General features: G+C 41.9%; 1 protein-coding gene across 1 annotated transcript; it reads right to left on the reverse strand.

Moving 5' to 3' along the window:
- Positions 1-681: 681 nt before the first annotated feature.
- Positions 682-22,984, reverse strand: LOC138209143 (guanine nucleotide-binding protein subunit alpha-12-like). Its single transcript, XM_069167525.1, has 6 exons — positions 22,257-22,984; positions 16,404-16,622; positions 5,254-5,304; positions 4,962-5,162; positions 4,500-4,706; positions 682-3,940 (listed from the first exon to the last, which is right to left on the reverse strand). The coding sequence occupies exons 1-6, from the start codon at positions 22,572-22,574 to the stop codon at positions 3,779-3,781; spliced, it is 1,158 nt and encodes a 385-aa protein (XP_069023626.1). The 5' UTR covers positions 22,575-22,984; the 3' UTR covers positions 682-3,778.
- Positions 22,985-23,851: the final 867 nt, after the last annotated feature.

Below are 23,851 nucleotides of genomic sequence, written 5' to 3' on the forward strand. Positions count from 1 at the left end.
GGTCATTTCTGTGCGTTTTTGGTGCCAGAGATCTCACGGGCTGTCACATGAGTTTCTGCAGTGTGCATGCGTGGACCTGAAATTACATTCTACTCACTTCCTGTGTAAATAAATGTGTGTTAACCAGTGATTTCTAAAACAACACTAAAACTCTGGTCTAGTTGGGCTCCCTCCCTCTCTCCTGAGACTCGGAGTCTGTTATGTAGCAGCGCCCCCTCTGATTAAAAGCCAAAGCAAAGGTCAGACTCTGCTGGGTAACGGAGATATCGCCCGACTTCAGCTTTACTCTCATGCCCAGCGGTCTGATAGCTGGAGCTGATGAGCTTCATATTACATTATGTGGAATGAGGCCCCGTGGTCAGCCGGGGCTGTACATCAGTATGACTTAACAGGAGCTTCAACTCTGCTTTCTGGCTTTGTAGGAGAGCTTCTCATGTTCATAAATACAGATTAAATTGCCCCAGGACACGAGAAAAATATATTTGAATTGATCCTTTTCCCCAGAGTTTCTCCTTCCTGAACTCAAAACATTTTTCAAAAACCCTCCGCCATCTCCCCTTCCTCGCTAATCTTCCGACCACTTCTCGCTTTGCAGCTCGGAGGGTCTCGACTTCTTGCTTTGCCACATACACACTCGAAAACCGGCAGACACCCACACTGAGAAAATAAAGAAACAGCATGTCAGCAAACGGCAGTGTATTTAACCACAGAGCACAGAGCCAAGGCACTGGGAAACAAAAAAAAAAACGACAGCAGAAGACTTTTCATCCTCCATCCTGCTCGTCTTTCAAAGTCGGTATATTTGTTCTGTTGCCTTTCTTCTTTTTTTTTTTTCTTCCCCAGACATTTTTTTGTTTGTTTTCCTTTCTGGTCATTTTCTCTCAGACACACACATCCAGTGCAATGACGACACTTACAAAAAAAAAAAACTAAAACAAAAAAAACTTGTGTGAGTGGAAAATCTAGGTTAGTTAACGACAAATGTTACAGCAACATACCAGTTACAGTGATAACTTTCAGACAGAGTGGTGTTTGTATTGTAAGGTGTACACACAGTGTCAGTCAAACACTTACAGTATTCTATGTACAGGAAGGATGAACGAGCACGACGTCTCGATGAACACGTACAAATGGACACCGTTGAATACAGTATGACAATAAGGCGTGTGGAAGTGTTCATGGATTGCCTCATTTCCCCTCGAGGCCATGTGGACTGAACACTCGGGGTGGGAAGAGCAGCCCAGCTGTGTCCTACTGCTGCGTACCAAAAAAATGCAAATCGGGCAAAAATTGGGAATCAAACCAACATTTTCATTTTACACTGGGAAAAAAAAAAAAAAAGATTTTAAGAATGTAGCAACTATGTGAGATATTGCAGATGTTTCCGGTTTACTTGCGGGCGACCTTCAGAATCACGTGAACAGAACCATCTTCTGGTCGCCAGTTTAACCATCATTTTATAAATCAGTGCTCAAAGTATGTTAAACCGCAAGTAACCGTAGCAACAGCCCCTTTAATTTATTTTCTACATTACCAGTTAACGCCCACTGGTCCGACAGGGCAGCAAATGATTATTTTCATGAAAGATTGTTGTTGTTTTGATTACTTGGTATATTTCCGCTATAAACCCACTTTAGATAATTCAATGCTGTGGCCACCCCGAGGCGTCGCAAAAAGCCATTAACACGACACCGAAAACACCGTTATAAAATGTGTCGGCAAACCGAGGCGTATTTATACATCAAGTAGATGCAGCGGCGCATTGTCACTCATTTCGAGTCATGATTATGGCCTCCTGCTGCATGTTAATCTAATATTCGCTCTCTTTTACCTTTTTGGTCTCCACCGACTCGCCCAAAATGTCAGTTTTCTTTAGCTGCGCAGTACTTCACTGTTTTCACTGGCTAGCTGTCCGTCTGCAGTTTGATGTTGGGCAAGTAGTGTACAGTGGTTTTTAAGGGTTTTTGTTTTTGGCTGAAAATAGCTGGAATCAAGTCTGTGAGAGAGATCAGAGTGAATCAAACAAGTTGGAGGCTAAAAAAAAACAAAACTAAAAAAAAAAAAACAATGACCTGAAAGACTCTAAAATGTGGCACACGGTCATTTTTTTCTGTTCAAAAATATTGACCAGCGTTGCTTTTAAAATGTTAATAATAGTTACATTTTCAAAGTTTTTGCTTTCAGACCGAAAATACAACAAATTTGAATCCAAAAGCATATCGAGAAACTGGAAGCAGCAAATTTTGAGTTGTTTAGGTGGAAACCAATTTAGCTTAATTGTCTGTAGACGAAAAATAAAGAGAAAATCCCATTTCCTATAATAAATAAAGAATGCATGAATAGTTATTTGGATTTAAGTGGCGCAGTTCTTTATAGGTATTTCATGCTTTTCCTAAAGTGTCAAACTCTTTTCAGGAACATAATAGGAAATAATTAGGAATTTACAATAAGAAAACGTGTTACCAGAACTTGGATAAGTTAGTTTCCCTGTGATTTTGTTCAGTCTGGCTCGTTTCAGTCACTTGTTGTTGTTTTGATGTTTTTTCGGGGAACACTTCCCACCCCATCTGCTGCAGAAGTACAAAGTGGCTGCCGGAAACATGGCGATAAGTTCATTTACAGTTCAACCCTGTCATTTACTGCTGTTCCCTTTGTGTTGACAGGACAAAAGAGCAGGAACAAGCAGTGTAACCACGTCTCTGAGCCTTCTTTTAAATACTTGTAATATGCTGCATGCTTAGTCCAGGCTAACGTCCTGCAGCTACAGGGGTGCTGGTGGGACGAGTGGAAAAGACAAGAAAGGCATAGGGATAGAGATGAACCATAAATCATGCAACGCCAGGAGCGGTGTGTTTCTGTGTGTGTGTGTGTGTGTGTGTGTGTGTGTGTGTGTGCGGGCGTTTCCTTAAATCAAGATGAGTCTCTAAGTTTCTGCTTGAGAGGGAGGAGGAGACTAACAATCTGTCTATTGTGAGGAGAGGAAGAAGAAGAATAAGACTTGTTCTCTGCAGCTGTTCATCTCTTGTACGATGGCAGGAACGAGAGAATAAACACCAGAAGAAGAAAGAGAAGACAGCGCAGGAGAGGTCAGGCGGAGCTTCTCCCCTCTGCTAAAGTTCATTGACAGGAACACTTGTGCAACCTTATCACATAACACAGCATATGACCAGTATGGGCCCAAACCCTCTCAACCCTCTCCCTCTGTCACGTGTACTTTAAGACAAGGCATTTTTCAGTTTGCTCTTAACTGCTCGTCTTTCTTTCCGTCTGTCTTTTTTTTCCCCTTTCTTTCTTTCTTTCTTTCTTTCTTTCTTTCTCTCTCTCTCTCACACATCTTCAACAGGCAGCAGTCTGACTTGGTTTAGTGACAGGGCTGTCATTAGTCTTATATACAAAAAAAAGAGGAAAAACACTTTCAGTGCTCATGTCATGTAGTTGGTGCTTTCCTCTACGTTTTTCTTTTCCTACATTAGCTGAACCTGTGTAAGAAGGCGACCGTCTTTCCAGCATAGACATATTTGTACAGGTTGAATGCAGGGTTTCCACGGGGGCTAATATAGGTCAATGGGTCCAGAGTCACTTCACGGCTCCTCAGGCTCAGAGTTCAGTTAGATCCACTCGGTGTGGGTCGACTTGACTGTTCCACAGGTCACCGTTAACACATGTTCGTGGGCTGCAGGGTCAAAGCAAAGTGGACCTTCTCAGGAGTCCTCCGAGTCCCGATCCACGGCTGGTTTCACAGTTATAGTCAGCGAAGCCGTCGTCTGCGGCCTCAAGGTCACTGCAGCATGATGTCCTTGAGGTTTTCCTGCAGGATCGTGTCCTTGACGGCGTGGAAGACAAAGCGGATATTTTCTGTGTCTATTGCAGTGGTGAAATGGTGGAAAAGTGGCTTCCCCCGGTTTCTCCTCTTACGACTAAACGACGTCACCAGGAATGCCTGGAAGAAGCAGAGGACGGACAGTCAGAGTCTGTGTGTGTGTGTGCATGCATATGCAGCACATTAGCTCAAATACAAGACGAGCGACTGGGGATCGTAGCGGAAACCTGACTGCACCACAGGCCTGTCAATCAAACGGACGCCCCCCAAACATACCGCTTTTTAAAGGCCTAATATCCCATCTATTCTGGAATTATTTTCAGATGGACCATGAGTGACACCATGATGACTTATGGAAAACATGTATTTCCTTAGAGAAGTTGAACAAGGGTCGATTGAAGCCAGCCCCTAGTGGCCCCTAGTGGTATTACCGCTCCAACGCTCTTCCGCTTTGGTTTCACTTTTCAGAACTGGAGACTGTGAACATTTTTATCCTGCGATTCATGTTCATACAACTAAACAGGTGTATGCTTGAAACTAAACAATTTGTCATCTGTCAAATTGCCTGACTCGAAATGGGGCGAAATGCGATAATTGTACAAATGGGATGATGCCGTACGTTTAGGTACAGAATGTCCTTTAGTGCACTACTGCCGTTACATTGAAAATCTCTGCGTACCTGTACGTCCTCGAGCCTGCGCGAGTCTCCTCTGAACTCTGGAAAGTTCTTGCGAATGTCCACCGTGCGAATCTTCTCCACCAGCAGGTCTGTTTTGTTGAGGAAGAGGATGATGGACACGTTCAGGAAGAGCTTGTTGTTGACGATCGTCTCAAAGATGTTCATGCTCTCCACCAGACGGTTCGTCATGCGGTTCTCCATCAAGACCTGGAACCACACATGCGCAGCATTATCCTGTTTTGTTTTGATCTGTGCACCAATTACAGATTCAGTCGTCATCATATGACCGGTGATTTGAACTGGAGCCACGACTGTGGGAACAATGAAGTATCCTCAGCGTAATACAAAGAGAGCTTTGTGTAACCTTGTGTCTCTCTAGTGCCTCTTGTCCATTTCATAGTTGTAAGAGTCAAAAGACTGCCTGACACACATTTCATCAGCATTACTTGATCAGAAATATACCTGATCGTACTCCGACGAGGACACCATGAAGAGTATCGATGTGATCCCGTCGAAACACTGAAACCACTTCTGCCTCTGGGACCTCTGCCCTCCAACATCCACCATCTTGAAAGGAATCTTTTTGATGACAAAGTCGTGCTCCACGATCCCTTTCGTCGCCTTCCTTGCAAACAAAATGTCTTGCTTGCTTGGAATGTAGCTCTGAAAAAAAAATAAAAAAAGATAGAAGTTTTCCTTCAAGCTGAAATGAGTGAATCGATACGAAGACGGATTCAACTAGTGAGTGACTCACCAGTTGTCCAATACGATCCAAGTTATCCAGGAAGTATTTGACTGACTCACTCTGCAGACAAGAAAGGGGGAAAAAAAAAAAAAATCCATTAGAGCTGCAACATGGCCCTGAGCCATCTTATTACGCATGAACCAAACTTAAAAGATCCAAAGTACAGCATTTAATCAGATTTTTAAAGCAATTTTATTTCTTGTATTTCTCTCCTTTATGTAATTCAGATTTCATAGATGCCGTCATGTGGTTATTGATTTAATAATACATCAATCGATGCAACAAAGGGCAGCTGTGACCAACCATAATCTTATCAGTCCTGTTATATTTCTGTGACTTACGTTGCCACTTTAGTGATCAACCTGTCCACACGAGCAGAAACTCTACCTACAGCCTTCAGTGTTAAAACGGGGTCATTGTGTTTATATGACCTGTGTTTTTATCAGTGTTACCACATCATTACGTTAAGCGTACCTGCAACACAGAACCTTTGACTCGGTGACTCTTTAAAGCTCCATAAACGGCATTAAAGCTGCATGAAGCAATATTTTACTATTTAAATTGGCTCAAACGGCTACGTGTAATTGAAAAAGGGCTGCTTGTAGTTACAAACCCACAGAGAACGATCACCAGACTTGGCATTTGACCTTATTCAGCGTTTTCGCTTCTTTCGGCTTATTGTTTTGGCGTGATGGGCCACAAACCCCACTTTCAAGAACTGAACAAAAGTTCAGAGTGGCAGATGTAGCAGCTAAACAAATGGATATTTATTTAAGGAGCTCGTGGAGACCAAAACGGAGCTAAAAGGTACAATCAACATTGGGCTTTAGATGCACCTACGAACTACCAAACGAGCGCTGATGTAGCTCCGTGTCTACTGGATTCATAAATGAACAATTTGCCATTTGTTTGGCTTAATAGCTTCATTGGGGAATAATAGATCAGCGTCTTGTTTAGAGCTTCTGCTTCACTGCAGCCAAAAATGAACAAAACCTCCAGATAACAAACACTGAACAGCGGAGAGAAGACGACGGGCAGGCGGCTGCATCACAAGGCAGCAACTGAAAACCTGTGATGAATTCATGAATCCCCACATTTATTTGCATCAAACCAGAAACAGACTTCCACATTTTACTCATATTTGAGTTCACACAGAAAAGGGAAGGAAATGGAAGAAATAGCTCAAATGGTGAGCTATTTAGAAAATGAGATCAACATGATTCATCTAAGAGGAAGGAGAAACACAATAAACTGGGTTGTAGAATAATGATCGCGGCATGCTGCACTGTTTTACTGAGCTCTGGGAGTCTTTAGAGAGCAAATGATCAGAATAATTTTATTCTGCTGACTCAACATCCGGTGAACCAGACTGGAACTGGCCTTCCTTCTAATCATGTTTAATGTGTGAGCAAGCCATCAAATCATATTAAAATGATCCCTACTTAAGACTATTTTTGACAGTTTATGTTGTTGGATGTTGTTTCCCCTCAGCAGCTGTTTGAAAATCAATTAGCGAACTAATGAAACTTGAGTTGTGTAATTCATTACAGCGAACATCATGTCTGCATTGTCCTGCTGAGTATATGTCTTGTGAATGGGCTAACACCCTGGTTTTAAGATGAAACGGTAGATATATAACATTTTAATTGATATATGATTGAAATCATCTTTTTAAATTGAACCTCTTTCTTCCTCTCGCTGTCTCTTAAATACACTCAACAGGAAACAGCTGTGTGTGTGAAAACAGTGGGGAGAGACATGGGGGAGGGAGGGGATTAGTGAGTCAGAGAGAACCCAGTTACAAAGTCGTTTTAGCACTCCCTTCACACACACACACACAATAAGACTATTCCAGTTTTTTTCCCCAACTTTACAGAAGTTTTGTCTTCTCCAAACACGATCGACCAGAACCAGTAAAAACTCGTCCTGCTGTCCCGCCGACATGTCGCACAGCAACCAGGAAACGTGACCCCTGTGCGAGTGAGATGTGAACTCGCGACCCCGTCGCTGACCTACAGTGTCACATCGATAGGAAACACAAAGCCGGGGGACTCCGATTGGCTGAGCGGGACGTGAACGGCAGGAGGGGCTGGTCGCGGGGAAAAGCAGGGAGAGGGGAATTCCCAGAGATGAAGGGATAGGCGTACGCAAACAAAGACACACACACACATACATACATACATACATCTTTTATACATATGTTCTAACTGCCAACAGTGTGATCATTCATGCAGTGGAACCATCAAACTAAATTCATTTCATCAAACCAAGGATGAATTATAGTGCCTTGTAATGCAGAGCTGTAGGTAGTTAAAGGTAAAATGTAGCACAGTGTGTGTGTGTGTGTGTGTGTGTGTGTGTGTGTGTGTGTGGTTGAGTAAGGCAGGAGGAATGTCTCCATTCATGGCGCGTATGAGCAGATTAGAGGCTTTACTACAGCAAAGACCTGAATAAGCTCACATTCTGCAGTGTGTGTGTGTGTGTGTGTGTGTGTGGACACAGGTATGTGTCACTTGCATTAACTGATCAATAATTTTGTATTTAAAATGTCCATCCATATAATACTGTTATCAGAGACTTGCTGAAAGTAAAAAAAAAAAGATTGATTACTTCCTTTTATACAGACGGTTGTGAATGTGTTTGTGGAGTGAGGTCCAGTGGGAAGGAGCAGCTGTGGTGAAAGGTGAAAGGTCACCTCAGACAAAGATCAGGCCAAAGATTATAATATAGTCACTTTACATTAATACAAATAGCAAATTATCAAATATTTTGGCTTTTTGCTCGTTAAATTATCAAAAAGTAATATTCTCAAAGGTTTCCATTAAAATGAATGTCTGCTACGCCACTGAGGTAAAACAACAGCCTGCGGTCCATTTATGTTTATTGTGATATTAAGGACTGAACAAGCTGGGTGCACAGTTAGTGACGTGTTTGAAGGCACCCAGTGGTGCGACAGGATCGATCCTCATCTCGTTTGTATCACAAAGATGACACTGTTTGGATCTCTTTAAAGTCCAAAAAGCTGCAATTACCACTTATCTCCACAGGTGGTGCCACAGATAACAAAACTGACATCTTTGAGATTGTAACTTTAACGTCTCCGACAGCAGGTGCATATCAGCGTTTTGTAAAACCAAATCTCACAAAACGTTCTCGTTTTTACCTAATTAACGTAAACGCTGACAGGTAAAAAGGAAAAATGTTGTTTTAGTTAGATTTTAGTTCAGATTACGTCAGAGAATAAAAGGAGCAGTCTGTAGGATTTAGTGGCATCTAGTGGTGAGGCAGCAGATTGCCTCACCCTCGCCCTCCCTTTCCAAGTAGGAGAAACTCGTGGCCATGAAACGCTTGAAAAATTTGACAGTCCCTGTCCAGAGCCGGTGTTTGGTTTGTCTCTTCTGGGCTGCCGTAGAAACACGACGCTACAACATGGTGGTCTCTGTGCAAGAGGACTCTCTCCCCATGTAGATTTTAAGAGCTAAGTTAATGAAAACACATCTACTCTTAAACTCTTCAACCTGAATATTATACTTTATTTCCTTGACATAAAAGGAAAAAACTGTTTATACAGTATGATGATTACTTTTAGGTCGTCATGAGAACAACACGTGCACATTAGCCAACGTTAAATGGACGGGAGCTCCTCATTGACAGCAGCAGAGACTTCCAGGCTGAAGTCAGTGTGTGTGTGTGTGTGTGTGTGTGTGTGTGTGTGTATTTATTGCCTCTTCACACCTTTGTGGGGCTTAAAAATTCCACGTAAAAGTCTAAAGTCTAAACCCATAGCTCCTTTATTCAGGGTGCTCTGTGCTGCTGCAGACAACAACGGCCACAGTTTCCTGTCACTGCTTGATATATGGTCTTGCTTTTGCCAAGCGAAGAAGGTTTTGGTGTTTCTGTCCCATATCAAACTGTGTTATCTGGGTGTGGTGGGAACACAGAAAATCCTGCACGTAAACAAAGTCCTTGCATGTGCTCCCGTTCGGTTTGTTTTCCCCTCACTGTCTGAATCTCTCTCCACCCCCACTCCGCCCCCTCCCTCCCTGCTCATCTCTACTTTCTGCTCCGTTTCTTTCTTCCTCTGTCCGTCTCTTTCCTCCCTCTCCCCATCTCCCTGTGGCCCAGCTCCAGCTGTGCCTGGGAAAAGCTCACTGTGGTATCCCCGGAAAAACTCTTGAGAGCGTGGAGAGAAAGGGGAGGCGCTCGGCACATTTACTCCACAGGAGACATTTTCGTTTTTCTTGCTGTGAAACGATAAGGGTGGCGCTGCTTAATATTCTTCATATTGTCAACAAATGCCGCAAAAAGAAGACCAAAACCTAGAGTTCACTTATTGAGCCATTCCTACTGAAGATGTTAATGCTAAACAGAGCGCATAAATATATGGTTTTAATTTAAAAAAAAAAAAAGAAGAAAAAGGCCATTTAAACTAAAAAAAAATAAGAGTGTAGTGCTAAGTGTGCAGACACAAACACTGTTGTGAGTTGTGTAACCACTGTTGCAGCAAATTGAGGCTAAGGTGTTATCAATGTCTGATTTCAGTCTCAATACGTTCCTGCAAATGTTTCACAATAAAAGCCTTGTTAAGAAATGAAGGGTTCCTGTCTACTGAAACCGTACAGGGCTTTTAATTTGAAACAGATACAGGAAGTGTTGAGTTTGTACTAATGTGTAATGCAGTAACTTCACCGGGGCAAATGGCAGCGGCTAAAAACGAAGCTCACAGCAGACGAATCAATCAATCCACCTTTAAATGTCAATACGTTAACTTTGACAAATTCATTTCTTTTAATTGTCTCTATTGCAAGACATATACAATTCATTTAAAAAAAATAATAATAATAATAATTTCAACCGGAAACTCTCCATTTCCTCACTTGATGTCACAGCGTATTCCAGTGTGCTCCTTCAGCAATACAACTGTGTTTATAAACCGCTAGACACTATAGTTTTTAAGGAACCAGACTTCAACACGTGTTGGATACAATTTCCATCTGTGGATTAGTGAGTACTCAGGGGAGCCGGATGGTGGATGTGGGATTGACTCGGGAGATATTACAGTTCTCATGTTCCTCGGCTCATTGATATGCGTTTTACGTTTCAGTCGATCTAACGGCGTTCTCCACCACTTTGGTCCAGACAAAGAGGTTTTCTAACAGTGAGGTGTTGCTTCCCGGGGATCGTTGAAAGGGAGGCACCGAGAGAGACGCGAGAGAAAGATGCTTCGCGAGGTGAATGAGACGGTGCGCCACGCTGGTATTATAAAAACCGACAGAAATTTAGGCGTAGTTTGGTCTGCTGATCGGGCCAGTTTACGGACGCAGTCAGCTGCTGCAGCAGCTTTATGGGGCTTTAAAAACCAATCGTACCCGACTGCAGCAGCTCATATCAGAACTCAACCATCCACAGGGAATAGACATTCAGAAATCACAGAGAAGAGACACCCCTTAAAAATACAGACCTGGGCTCAGAGCCAATAAGGTATTCAGTAATAGCTGTTTGTAGCTCCAAGTGGGCTATATTGCATGTTATTGTTCGATCTAGCAAGGATCAGATTAACTCTATTAAAATGAGCCTAGGAATCACATCATTAGCTGATAAAATCCCAGTTTGAATGCATCATCACCAATAAATCAAGGGTGCGGCTGCCTAAATATCTGCTATGAGCTAAAAAAAAACAAAAAACAACAAGATTTTATTGATGTCCAGCCCATCATATTTTGCAATTCCAAATGATCACACATCAAATTTCACACTCAATTTCCTTATTACTTTTAGCACTTCAGTGGTTTGTATAACCTCATAAGTGCCAACAAGCCATTTTATATCCATAATTTGGATTCAAAATCTCACAGTTACTGGACATAACTTCAGTTCTGTGAGCATGTGCGTATCCTGTTAGAGAACAAAGCACGTACATTATAGAATAATAATTTAAATTCCAACAGGCTGTATTATCATGTCAGGTCAGAGTACATGGGATGCCAACACACGAAGTTAATACAGTCAAAATAAGGCTAACAAAACTTTCTCCGGACACAAAGTGATGCACAGAGAGATTACAATGAATGGGATTTGTCAGTTGGGGTGACAAGTACATTTTTATCATGGGGCCCCCCGTCACCCCCTTTGAGGGCACCCATGCCTACTGCAAGTATAGCCTCACACAGCTGCTAGCATGGCTTCAGATTCAGTGTTGACTGATGCTAATCTAAAATAAAAGTCTATGACACAGAGGATTAAGGCGAACACACATCGGCTGTTTAACGCATCGTTCGGTCTCTTTATGGGATTTGCTGACAATAAGAAAAATATGCAGATATTGCCAGTCTTACAGGGAATCCACCTTAAAATAAAAGCAAGACGCGAGAGGCCCATCAGGTGACCTGAAGCATTCGGTCAAACAGACTCTGGACACCGTTATAAAAGTTCACCGCATATAAACAGCAGCAGATCTGCGTGACAGCAGGCATCTCGGAGTCAAGAGTGAATCGATACACGTGATCAAATAGAAGCAGGCGATGTGACTTCTCCACATGCTTTCTAAGTGGACTGGCTTTTAAGACCGAGTGATGTCTGCAGGCCTGTGCAGCTGCAACATGCTAACTTTATCACACAGCGGCTCCAGATAAGACAAAGCAGTCTGACCCAAAGCTGTACATCTCTTTTTTTACACACACACACACACACACACACACACACACACACACACACACACACACACACACACACACACACACACACACACACACACACACACACACACACACACACACACGCACACAAAGTATTTTAAGTGCGGGGGAGACGGAAGTGGCTTCTGTCTGACTCCAGATTGTTTTGTCACTGATAAATGTGTAACAGAGTAAAAGGTCAAACTTACAGCCTGCAGCAGACAGTAGAGCTGCCGTGTCACTTTCAATGAGGTCCAAGTAACCAGCAGCTGAAGCAGCCAATACAGAGCGCACTGACAACGAGCCCAGCTGGTGATGCCAAAGCTGTGAGACATTCGCTCTGTTGACAATATGGTCGTTGGTCATTCTGAACCATTATGTGTCATTAACAGTCTGTCGGGCCCGTCACAGCGTATTCGTAGACACTTGTTGAACTCAGCGTTTCTCTGGCTGTTCCGTTTCCCACAAACTGTTCGTTAAACTATAGAAAGTGGCTGCTTTCATGGAGATTTAATTTTTGTGGTTCTCCGACGACAGCAGAAAAAAAAGAACTTAAGACATCTGGGGGGGAAAAAAAAAAGGATGGTCTGACTAAAGACAGCAAGAAAAGAGCTGCCAGGTTTCCTGTGTTATTCCTTCTGGAAATGTTTACATTATTTCTTTGAGATTTTCAGTTCTTCTGTAAAACTAGTCTGGTTGGGAGATATAGTTTTATGCCATGCTTGTCCTTTCAGCCTCAATTACAAAGCATACATACTCAAGCTCTCAAATCTCTAACTGACATAATATATATTTGCCCTGTTTGACATGAAATGGGCCCTGTGATGGACTGATGACATGTCCAGAGTGTAGCCTGCCTTCGCCCAATGTCCGCTAAATAGGCTAAAGCTCCCCCGACACCCTGTTCAGGATGAAGTGGGTAGTGGATGGAGATGAAATGGTAAAACAATTTGCCTTGTAAAAATAAAACAACAAGACCAGTGTTTCCTCAACGATTGTCCTGGGAGGGCGGGCTGCCCCGCCAACAGGACCTCCCGCCCCCCCGAAAGAAACAAAATACGAATGTAGTCATAGAACTGCAGTTACGACCAGTAACTCATTGTTGACTTAATTCCTGTGCAATCGTTTCATTTCAGCTCAGTGTGACAGTAGCTTCATTTGTTTCTTTGCTCTGTCTGTGTTTCACGACTCATCCCGCCCTCCCAAGGCTGTCTGCAGAGACATACTGAGGACGATGAGTCTGCAGAGACACACTGAGGACGATGAGTCTGCAGCCTTGGCTTCAGTGGGCAAGAACACACATGAACCGACGTAGAGTGCAGCTGAGGATGTTGAGAATTAGTTTTACGGGTAGTTAGTCATAAACCAAAGTATTGGACAAGCTAAAATTTTGGAAAAGCTCAAATTTGGATTGGAGGAGGTGGAGGGATCACAAATTTATTTCAGTAACTTACTAAAAAAACAAAAATGTTTACCTAACGAGAGCAACAGAGAAAAAGTCAAACAAAAAGTCAGGCGATTATCAAAGTTATCCAGGAGTCACAGGCTTCAGAGCACATTTTGGGCTAATGCACTTAACATAAACGTACTGGGATACTTTTTTATTGGATAAGTTAAATCTGGTGTTAAATCTGCTGGTGGCACATGTGGCAATCCATCCAATCATTTAAACTATTTCTGTCCTGACCAAAGTGGATGACTGACTGACACACAGACGTCGAACAACACCACGAGCATGACAACGAACAAATCAACTGCGTGAGCAAAAGGGAGCGATGAATCAGATCTTAAGATACATTCAGGAAAGAGTTGGACTCTTACTTTCATTACAACCAGTCCTCTCCTCTCTAACAACAAAACCTGTAGGTCGCCAGTGTAATCTTATCATGTGTTTTGAAGGTGTTTTTGAAGCTTTTAAATGTTTAAAAGAGAACATTTCAACAGACCCCGTTTTAGAAACACCTTGATTTTTCATAAAAATATAACTATTTTCCATCTAATCTCCGTTTATAAATGGAAGATAAAAAAATAGAAGACCTTCAGTGTTGTGTGCCCCTCACTGGTATTGACTAGAGTGTGTTTATTTTATTAGAGTTAAAAGGAAAAAGATGCCGTCTACGAGCCGATTCAGATTGTGTTCGCTGTGTGTAACGTGGCAGATCAAACTCCACAGGGCTCCACTTCACCGCCGTCATTTCCACTACAGAGAAAAATAATGACGCCGTTGGAAAGTCTCCAAACAAACAGCGAGAGAGGTACGTTACGCAGAGAAACAATAAATACTTCCATCAGCACTGTGCAGTTCACTGTGACGTTTTTTTTTTTTTCCAGCTGACGGGTTTGAACATTTGTGATATGATCCAGTTACTTTCTCTGATGTTTAGATCATTAAATCAGTGGCTGTGGAAAATCAGTTACCATGCAGATGTCTGCTGCTCTCCACTGCAGGAGGAGCACGACTGGAAAACACACGGAGTATAGCTTTTTAGGAAAGGTGATTTTTTTTTTTCTCCTTTGGCATCAGTTCGACAGCTCACAGTCGAGGAGACAGAAATGATGGAGGGGAATGATGGGTAACAAAGCTGCTGACTCCTCCGAGTCCTGGTTATTTAGGGATTTAAGGAAAAGGAAAAAAAAGCCACAAATTGCTGTTTGCCATGCACTGATATATGTATAGTAGTAACATCAGAATTTACCATTTTATGAAGTGGTTTATTTGGGAATATTTGAATATAATAACACTGTTCAACAATATTGTCACTATTTTTTTTTACCCCACAAACTAAAATAGAAAAACCTTTTACGCTGAATTAGAATCTGTTTTTAGAATTTTTCTATCTAGCAAGGTTTTAAAGTGACACCATTGTTATTCACAAATAATGCTGTTGGTACACTTAAAACACAGATAAACTTACTTTTAAAATGTACAAGTGTTTTCACCTGCATTTGGCCTCAATAACATCCCTCTTTATTGTCCAGAAAAAAACACCATGAGTGATGGAGAAATTCTGAAAACATATTTGGATTCAGGATCTATAAATATACCAGAGACAGGTATTTTTTTTTTTTGCATGATTGATGAAATTTTGGTGAACCAGTTCAACGAATAGATGTGGCCGATGATGATGATGATGATGGGTGAAGAGACAAACATATCTGAGCTAGAAAACGGACTCTGTCATGTACACCTGAATTTTTTTGTCCGACTTCACTGACATTTTTTGAACTCTTTTGAATAATTCTTTCTTTTCAGACTTGTAAAAATACAAATAAGCAATCAGTTGACGTCATGTCGTGTCAACAGGTCTAAAAAGATTGGGAGGGATTGCTTTAGATCGCTGCATGAGTGGTTTCAGATAATAGTGAAAAGCTTTGATGCTGTTTTTCTGTTGTTAAAACAGGTCACTGATTGGGTTAATCGAACACAGCTCGTACTTTGGGAGACTTTTCTCTCTGTAATAGAATAATGTGACAAACTTTTCCCCCCATTGTTTCAGGTTATGGTTAAGTGGCAACCCGTCACCCACAACTGGGTGACGGGTTGCCACTTAACCATAACCTGTGTCTGTCACCATTTTGACTTTTTGGAGCCACAAGTGACCAAATTTAAGAGCTGTGAAGGAGCAAGAGGTGAATCTGACTGAGAGCCTGAGGACACTGCATCGAATCTAACTATACTGGAAACCTGACTGCACCTCATGTCGTGTCAACCAGGGACATCCCCAAAAATACGTCTCTTTGAGGCCTAATATTGAAATAATGATGGAATATTTTCAGAAAGACCACCAGAACACTGATTAAAAGGAATGTTTCTGCGAATGACACTATAATGACTTGTGGAAAAAATAATTGACTTTGCATTTAAAGAGAGAAGTAGATGCATTTTGAATGGAACCAGAACGTTTTTGGCGCCAGGACCGAGTGGCCCTCAGCGGTGTTGCACTTTAAGGCATTTCCATACTAGCTTCACTTTTCAGACTTGGAGACTTTGTTCATTTACTGTAACCAGTGTATTGTTAGAAGAGCGAACAACAGATTTAAATATTACCATTTAAGTATAAAATATGTATTTAACCGTCATAAAGAGCTATTTACTTCCCAACAGAGGTATTTGGACAACAGGAGGCACTTCTGCAAGGTATGAAGAAATATTGACCAATAGCTCAGCTTCTATCAGCCATCCACGTATACATGTTCAGGAGTGAAAACAAACACGAGTCTGATTAAAATTTGTTGCGAGGCCGATCTTTAGTTCACCATCTACCATTTTAGCTACAACAGTGCAAACCCTGACATCACATGTTGAACCTGAAAGTGCATGAAAACCAGCACGTGAGCAGAAAAGTTCAACTAAATGGCGTTTTGTTAAAAGCTGCTACGAAATTTAAAAAAAGAGTTGAAACACATGTGGGATCACTGCGTCGAGCATGTTAAAAAAAAACCAATAAAATAAAAAAAAAAAAACCACGTCTCTGATCTGCTCACCAGCTGGAACTCGGAGCGCCGAGCGTAGGCCTCCTGTATGCCGGCGTCGGCCCACAGCGCGCTCAGCGCCATCACGTACAGCTGAAACTCACTGGGCTCGACCCCCGAGGCGCCCACTCGTCCCTCCCACGACATCACCAGCATGCCCTGCTTCTCGTTCTCGCAGCTCTGCCAGCTGATGCCCAGCTTGTCCCGGGCGTCCACCAGCACACGCATGCCCTGCAGAAACACAACACACACACACAATCAGCACAGTGGAAGAACAGCTGCTTTTCTTAAATGTCAGCAATATTGTATGGAAAAAAAACAAAAAAAAAACTTGTGTGCTTCTTCCAGGGAAAACCATCAACGCTGAGCGCAGCATTACTTGTAAACACAGTAGTTTTAACACTGAAGCACATGTGTCTAACACACAAACTCATAACACGCGTGTTTGGCTGCAGGTGGTTTTCTGAAGAGAACCATGTGGACTGATCTGTGTGGGAGGTCTCAGGCTGAACAACACACCACACAGATATTCAGATATTCCTGCCACCTACGTATTTGAGCTCAACAACTACTAAAGTGTTCTGCAGCCATTTTGACATTTTAGTGACACCAAAACAACTTTAAGACATCAGATTCGAGATCTGTGTCTCTTTAACTTTCCAGAACTGACGACCCGACATTCACACCACCTTCACTCAGCGATTGGCCAGCTGTGCAGAGGCAAGAAAGGAGCCATGGTCTTCTTTTTCATGCAGCTATTTTCCGTCACTCTCCACTTGAACAACAAAGTGCAATAACTATGAAGGTCCTCCTGAAGACAAAACTGAAAAATGTGAACTAACTCGGCACTTCAGATTTCTGATGTAGTGGGACAGGCTGGTTCTGATGTATTAAACCCTGCTGCTCGCTTAATAATTTACTGCAATGGGAAGCATGTATCAAAGCAAAGTTCAAAACCTGTTGAATTATTAAAGTCTTTTTGCACAATTGCGTCTTTTACAAGGCTGACATCATGTTGGACTGAAGCTACAAGTGTCTCAGGGGGTCACAGTAGGTTAAGGGATGAGAGAGTGTGTGTGTGTGTGTGTCTTTGTCAGTGACTCATGAACACATAAATCACCTTGTATAAGCTTTAGCAGCACCTGACCCAGCTCAACCTCAAGACAAGGAAAATCCTGCAAAAACCAAGAGCAATCTCAGACGAGAGATTCACCCTTTGAAGATAAATGGTTGTGTGACAGGAGTAAGGTTATATAAAAAAAAAAAGGGGGATATAAAGAAAGAAGCTAAAATGTGTGTGTGTGTTTTTTTTTTTATGGTGTGTGTGCAGCCTGATTCACTGCTGTGCTTTGAAGTCTGATACGGGATTTGATGTGTTTGTTTCCAGGAATGAGTGAGATGGAGGACAAACTAAACAAGTGAGGAAATCCCAGACTGGTGTTCAACACAAAGACACACACACACACAGATCCAACACCAGCATGCTGGCAGTGAAATGACTCAGTGTCAGTGAGTCCTGACTCGCATCCAGGCTGTGAGCTCTGCTTCTGACGGTGAGCCAACATGAACCTTATCAATTTACTAATCTGTAGCATTTGTTGCATTATCCTCCATAGTCATATGTCTCTTCCTGTGTGCCTAACACGTTTACATGGCTGGCTGTCTTCCTGCCGCTCAGCCTTTGCCTGTCCGTCATATAAGTTGGTAAATGTGGCTCAGTTCTGCCTTAAATAACTTCATCATAACAAGCTCAGCAGATCCTTCTTATTCTCTTATGAGAGCAAGTATCCAGAAGTATCACATGATGACCTCATACTTATCAGGCATTGTGTTTGTACTCGGGTGTCCACAATAATATAAACTAGAATTTCCACCTTATGGTTGTTTGTCTCCACAAGCCAGGCAGGCGTCAATTTGCATCCATAATTTGTGACGTAAGAATGTGTAAGTAAAGGTTATTTGACTTTAATATTGTTATGGTAATTTGCTTTATTAAGCTTTGATGTTCTTGTTCTGCTTTGCGTCTACTGTTCAGCTGGCAAACTGGCACCGGCAGCATTTCATTTCAATGTACATACGCACATGACTTACCCACAGACGAGGCAGCTACTTTCTAATAATAACAACTACTTACTCTGGTGAGTTTTCCATATCGTCATTCTGTTTTTTTACACAGCTAATATCTTCTCATTTCGAAAACGAGCCGTGTAACATTTGCTTTTTGCATTTGGAAAGTCATCATCAAATGCAGTGACAGGTATATATTTCACCGTCCTATTTTATACACGTATTGGTTTGAGTCACAGCTTATTTTATGAAGGATATCTGAATTTGTCTTTACTTAAATATTCCAAAACTGCATGTTTAAGAAAAAAGGAAAAATAAATCTTTATAAACACCACCATTTATTTGACTTGGTTGCTGTATTGTGCAAAGTTACAAAGGATGAGAGCATGCTGGGACATGGGAGGGGAGGAGCCCAAGAAAAATATATGCACCGGGGCGATCACAGTTATATTACTGTGCTGCAGATCTGTCGACTATGAAAGCAAGTGAGTGAGAATGACTCGTGTTCTTTTGCACAAAAATGACTGATGCAACACCGCCATAAAAAGTGTTTTACGTAACATTTTGATGTGACAGGGAAGTTGACCTAATTTGTTAATTAAATGTATGAATTCTTAATGTATGGTCACAATGACCTTTGACCTACGAGTACCAAATTTTAAATCAGATCAACCTATAATCCAAGTGAATGTTTGTACCAAATTTGAGAAAAGTCCCTGAAGGCCTTCCTGAGATGTTGCGTTCATTAAAGTGTGTAAATAATGGAAGATACGAGTCTGAACATGCTCATAATTACACAGACAAACATGTTTTTATCATTGATTTGGTTCCCATGTGTTGAAGGTAAATTTCAGAGCTTCTGTTGTAAACTCGAGTTTAATTGACTTTAATCTTGATTTAATCGTGGTGGTGGTGTTGTTGTTTTTTTTGTCTGCTTAAGGAGGATTGTTTTAGGTGATGAAGTCAGAGTTCACCTCCTGATTAGGACCACACAAAGGCAACTTTAGATGTGTGATAGTGTAGGTTTAATACTCCAGTACGAGGACGGTGTCCTTTAACAGGATGCAGCCTCTGCCTGTACAACTTCGAATGAAGCAGTCTGTGACATCATGTGCAGCAGACGCAACTAAAAGTTTCCGAGAACTATTTCACAAAACTAAATGGGGTGATTTGGCATTTGAATCTCGCCATCAAACTCGGCTTCCTGTTGACTTGACCTCAACAAAACTTCACCCTCATCCAAACCACGAGGAGCATCGCTATGAAACACGACTTTGAAAGGTAAACAGACCATGACAGAGGGCCGGGGTCTTGGTATTTGTCTTGTGTGCCTTCAGTATCTGAACACATGGGCATGAAAACCATGAAAATCTGATGTCTGAGCTGATGACTTCTCACAGTCATTGTGTGGTCTGCTGCATTACTAAGACTGGCCTGAAGCACAGGTCTGGAACTGGCACAGTCCGGTTTCATTTATCAGAGTCATAATTACAAGTTAGCTTTCCTCCTGCATTGATATGGTCCACCCAGTGAACAGCACTGAACTCCTCCTCGAACACGACACCCGCCCCTCTGAGCCTGCAGAGTCCACGAGGGACCGGACTCTGAGTGACACAAAACACAGCACCCGAGCATGCCAGCAGCGCCTCGATATATAGCTTCATTACCAGTTTTATCCAGCAGGGATAAGAGAGGAGATTAGCCATCACGTACTCAACATATAAAAGACTAAATTAGCACTAAGCATCTTTAATCGTCGGTATTTACTGGTGTATTCTCTTCTAGGGAAGAGATGGAGCTTATAAGTAAGCGGATGGGCCAAGAGCAAAGTAACTCACCACACCCACCTTAGATGTCTGAGGCTCGACAGACTGAGACCAGCAGTTCTAGTTTAATGTGTGAGAAACAAATGGTTTCAGTCTGACCTGGATTACACCAGAGATTTATCTGTTGGTGAAGGTATGATTACTGAGATTCAATGAGCAGGACCACACCTGGACTCAACCTCCATGCTGTTTGTGTTCATAAGCCTAACTGGGCCACACACCTGTTCTCTTTCAGCTTTATCCTTCCTTCTTTTCCTGCTTTGTTCGCTCTCTCATTAGGTTCCCATGAAGTGGAAATCTGCTCCACCTGGCAGGCGAGCTCTAACCTCCACAAACACTTCAAACCACAGAACTATTTGTTTTTCTTTGTCTTGTGTGATTCTAAACTGAACATGAGCAAATTAGTGACATTTTATTTGTATTCGTGAACTGTAATGGGCATTTTTCACTATTTTGACAATTTCCAGTTACAACCCTGTAATATTTATCATTATTCAGACCTTCAATGATTAGTTAAATAATTAATCAGTTAATAGAAGGAAAGCAATCGCCAGCCGTTTAGATAATCAATGCATTGTTTTGAGTCATTTTTATTAAATGAAAATTGCTAAAAATGTTCAGATTCCAGCTTGCTTTTTTAAAATGTGAATATTTTCTGCTTCCTTTAGCACTCCACATAATAAACTGAATATCTTTTGGTTGTCAAGCAGGACATTTTAGGCTTTGGTGAGTCGCTGAGTGACATTTGTTACCATTTTCTGACATTTGACAGACCAAACAACTAACAAATTCATTTAGAGAATGATATACAGATTCAATGATAATGAAAATAATTGTCATTTACAGCCCTATTCTTAGTATTCAAAGAATTATTAATAATGACAAATTAGGTTGGAGAATGACAGGCATGTGGTATGTTAATATTTTTTTAAATTTAAATGCACATATGTGGTTTAGTGATTATAGTCTAAAGACATTTTATATCCTGTAACTTTTTCACCCATCAGCTCCCACACATCGTGCATTGTGTGTGTTTTCCGGAGGTTGGGGGGTGGCAGAGCGTGGGTGTGTGTGGAGGGGGATTGTGTTCACGATCAGGCCCAAGACAGGACAGGACCGACACTGTTGTACTTGGAGGGGAGGGGGAAGGTATTGAATACTGTCTTGTCTGTGGAGGAGTGCAGGCTCTTATCATCCTTGTCTGGGCTGTGTGGCACTCGGGCGGATGTGCTCATCCCTCAGGAATAGTCTGGTATTGTTAGCTGGTGAAGGAGGCCCAGCGATGACAGCAAACAAAGGGGCAGCGCACACACACGCACTTCAGGATAAAAAATATGCACTATGTCAACAGACCTCTCTCTCTCTCTGTGTGTGTGTGTGTGTGTGTGTGTGAGAACTTCAGCTGCAGATAAAAACAGCATAGGGCTGCAACTAATGGTTATTCCCCTAATCAATTGTCCAATTTATTTAATTGATTAAGTGGTCAATCCTTTTATCAATATCAAAATAACACCACAGCGTCCTTAATTTGATACATGGCTGTTTGCTTCACTGTCTAATATTAAAAAAAAAACTGAAATACATCCAGTTTCCCACCATTAAAAAAAACTAAACCAACACTTAAACGAACTTGATATTCGTCTTGAAAAATGACTTTATCATTTGTGAAAACTGTTACTGATTACTTTTCTGTCAGTCACCTTCTCAACTAACCGACTAATCTTTAACCTCCTTTCAACAAGTCTCCAATGATTAATTGATTAATCGACTACCCTGTCAGCTCTTATCAATATACCTCCTTAACGTTGTCCTTCGCCTATTTAACATGAATTCACAGGTTTTACAAGGTCGACAAAGTTCTGAATGAAGAAAATATCACTGAAATAGAAAAGAAAAAAAAAAAAAAGTGAAATGAGCTTTTTCCTGAAGGCCCCAGGCTGTTTCTTCTTCCCCCCTGAAACCGTGCTCTTACCTTCAGTATGTTTTCATAGATAGTATCCCGGAAATCCAGAAGTGCTTTCTGATCAAACTCTTGTCCATTAATGATGCGCATCTGCTTGAGGAATGTGGACTTTCCACTCTCTCCGGCCCCGAGCAGGAGGATCTTCACCAGCCGGCGAACGGCTCTCCTCTCCCGGGCGAGCATCGCGTCTATCTCCCGGCTCCGGCGCCGCGCCTCCCGCTCCTGCGCCGCGTCCCTCTCCCGGCTGCCCTCCTTGCTGCTGCCCGGGTCCCGGCTGGCCTCGGCCGGGAGCAGGCAGCGGCTCAGGGTGCGGACCACTCCCGACATGGCGAGTCGTGGGAAAAGTTCACCGAAACTCCAGCGGGAAAAAGTTCATTATAGGTTTGCGTGACCTCCGGGATGGAAACGGGCCCAGTCCGGCTACATCCACCTAATAGACGACACGTTTCCAGCGGTTAATACATGAAGGACACATCCAGTGAGTGAAGCCGTTATCTAGTCTCCAACCCGTCCATCTTGGTTAGACCGCGCCGTCAACAACAACAAAAAAAAAATCACTCTGGTCAGAAAAACAAAGCCAGAAACTTTTTTTTTTTTTAAAGTTGAAATGACGAAAGGTTTGAGACCAGAATATACAGCTTAAAGTAGAAGTGAAGTCGGTGTGTCCATCCAAAGCACAACAGGCTGCGGTACCTTACGCAGCGGGCCAGTCCACCTAAACTATGCAGACAGCCAGCGGTTTATGAACTTGAGAGCAGCTAGTGCAGAGGCGGAGGGACGGAGGACTGATGAGGGGGGGGGGCGCTGCTGCACTACCGGAGCTCACCGTCAGGGGGCGACCGCGGCCAGGCAGGGACTACCATAAACAGCAATGACAGAAATGTATTAAAGGACTTTGCACTGATTGGTTATATTTTTTTATTTGCTGTGTTGGAAAGTAGCTAAGTACATTTACTCAGATACTGTAGTTAAGTACAATTTGAAGGTACTTATACTTTACAAGAGTATTTTAATTTCATTTTTTTTTAATACTTAATCATCACATTTCTGATGGAAATATTGTACTTTCTAACCCATTACATTTATTTGACAGCTTTATTTACTTTAAGATGAAGATTAGACACAATAAACAGGAAAACAAGCTTTTAATATACAACAGATAGTTAAAGAAAAAATGGTTCCCTCTATTTTTGGCTTCTGATGTCTTGTAAAAAGCCGTGTATAATCGGGGTCTCATTTCAGATGTCTGAGTTGTTAACAGCTCCACCAAACAGTGTTTTTTCCCTCTAAACTACCCATATTTTTTTTCATTTAAATAAATGTTCAAATGATCCAATATCTCAGAAAAAAAAAATCTAAGATTAGAGGCAGAACCATGAAGAAATTGCCTGAGTTTATTTATAATTTATACATTTTTAAAGGTAAACAGAATAATTTGTAATTGAAAAAAAAAAAAAATACTTTTTTAAAAACTAAAAACCTGAAGCTAACACAGGTGACTTGATTCGGCCAATGAACGCAGCACATTATGAACGTTGACTTGACTTCTACTTCCGGTTAGCCCGAGCGCAACATTTCGGTCGGTTTTACGTGCGTTTTTAACT

Source organism: Embiotoca jacksoni, unplaced genomic scaffold, assembly GCF_022577435.1.
Source record: "Embiotoca jacksoni isolate LCO1_2020_lvr unplaced genomic scaffold, fEmbJac1.0.p SCAF_4, whole genome shotgun sequence".
NCBI classification, from domain to species: Eukaryota; Metazoa; Chordata; class Actinopteri; family Embiotocidae; genus Embiotoca; species Embiotoca jacksoni.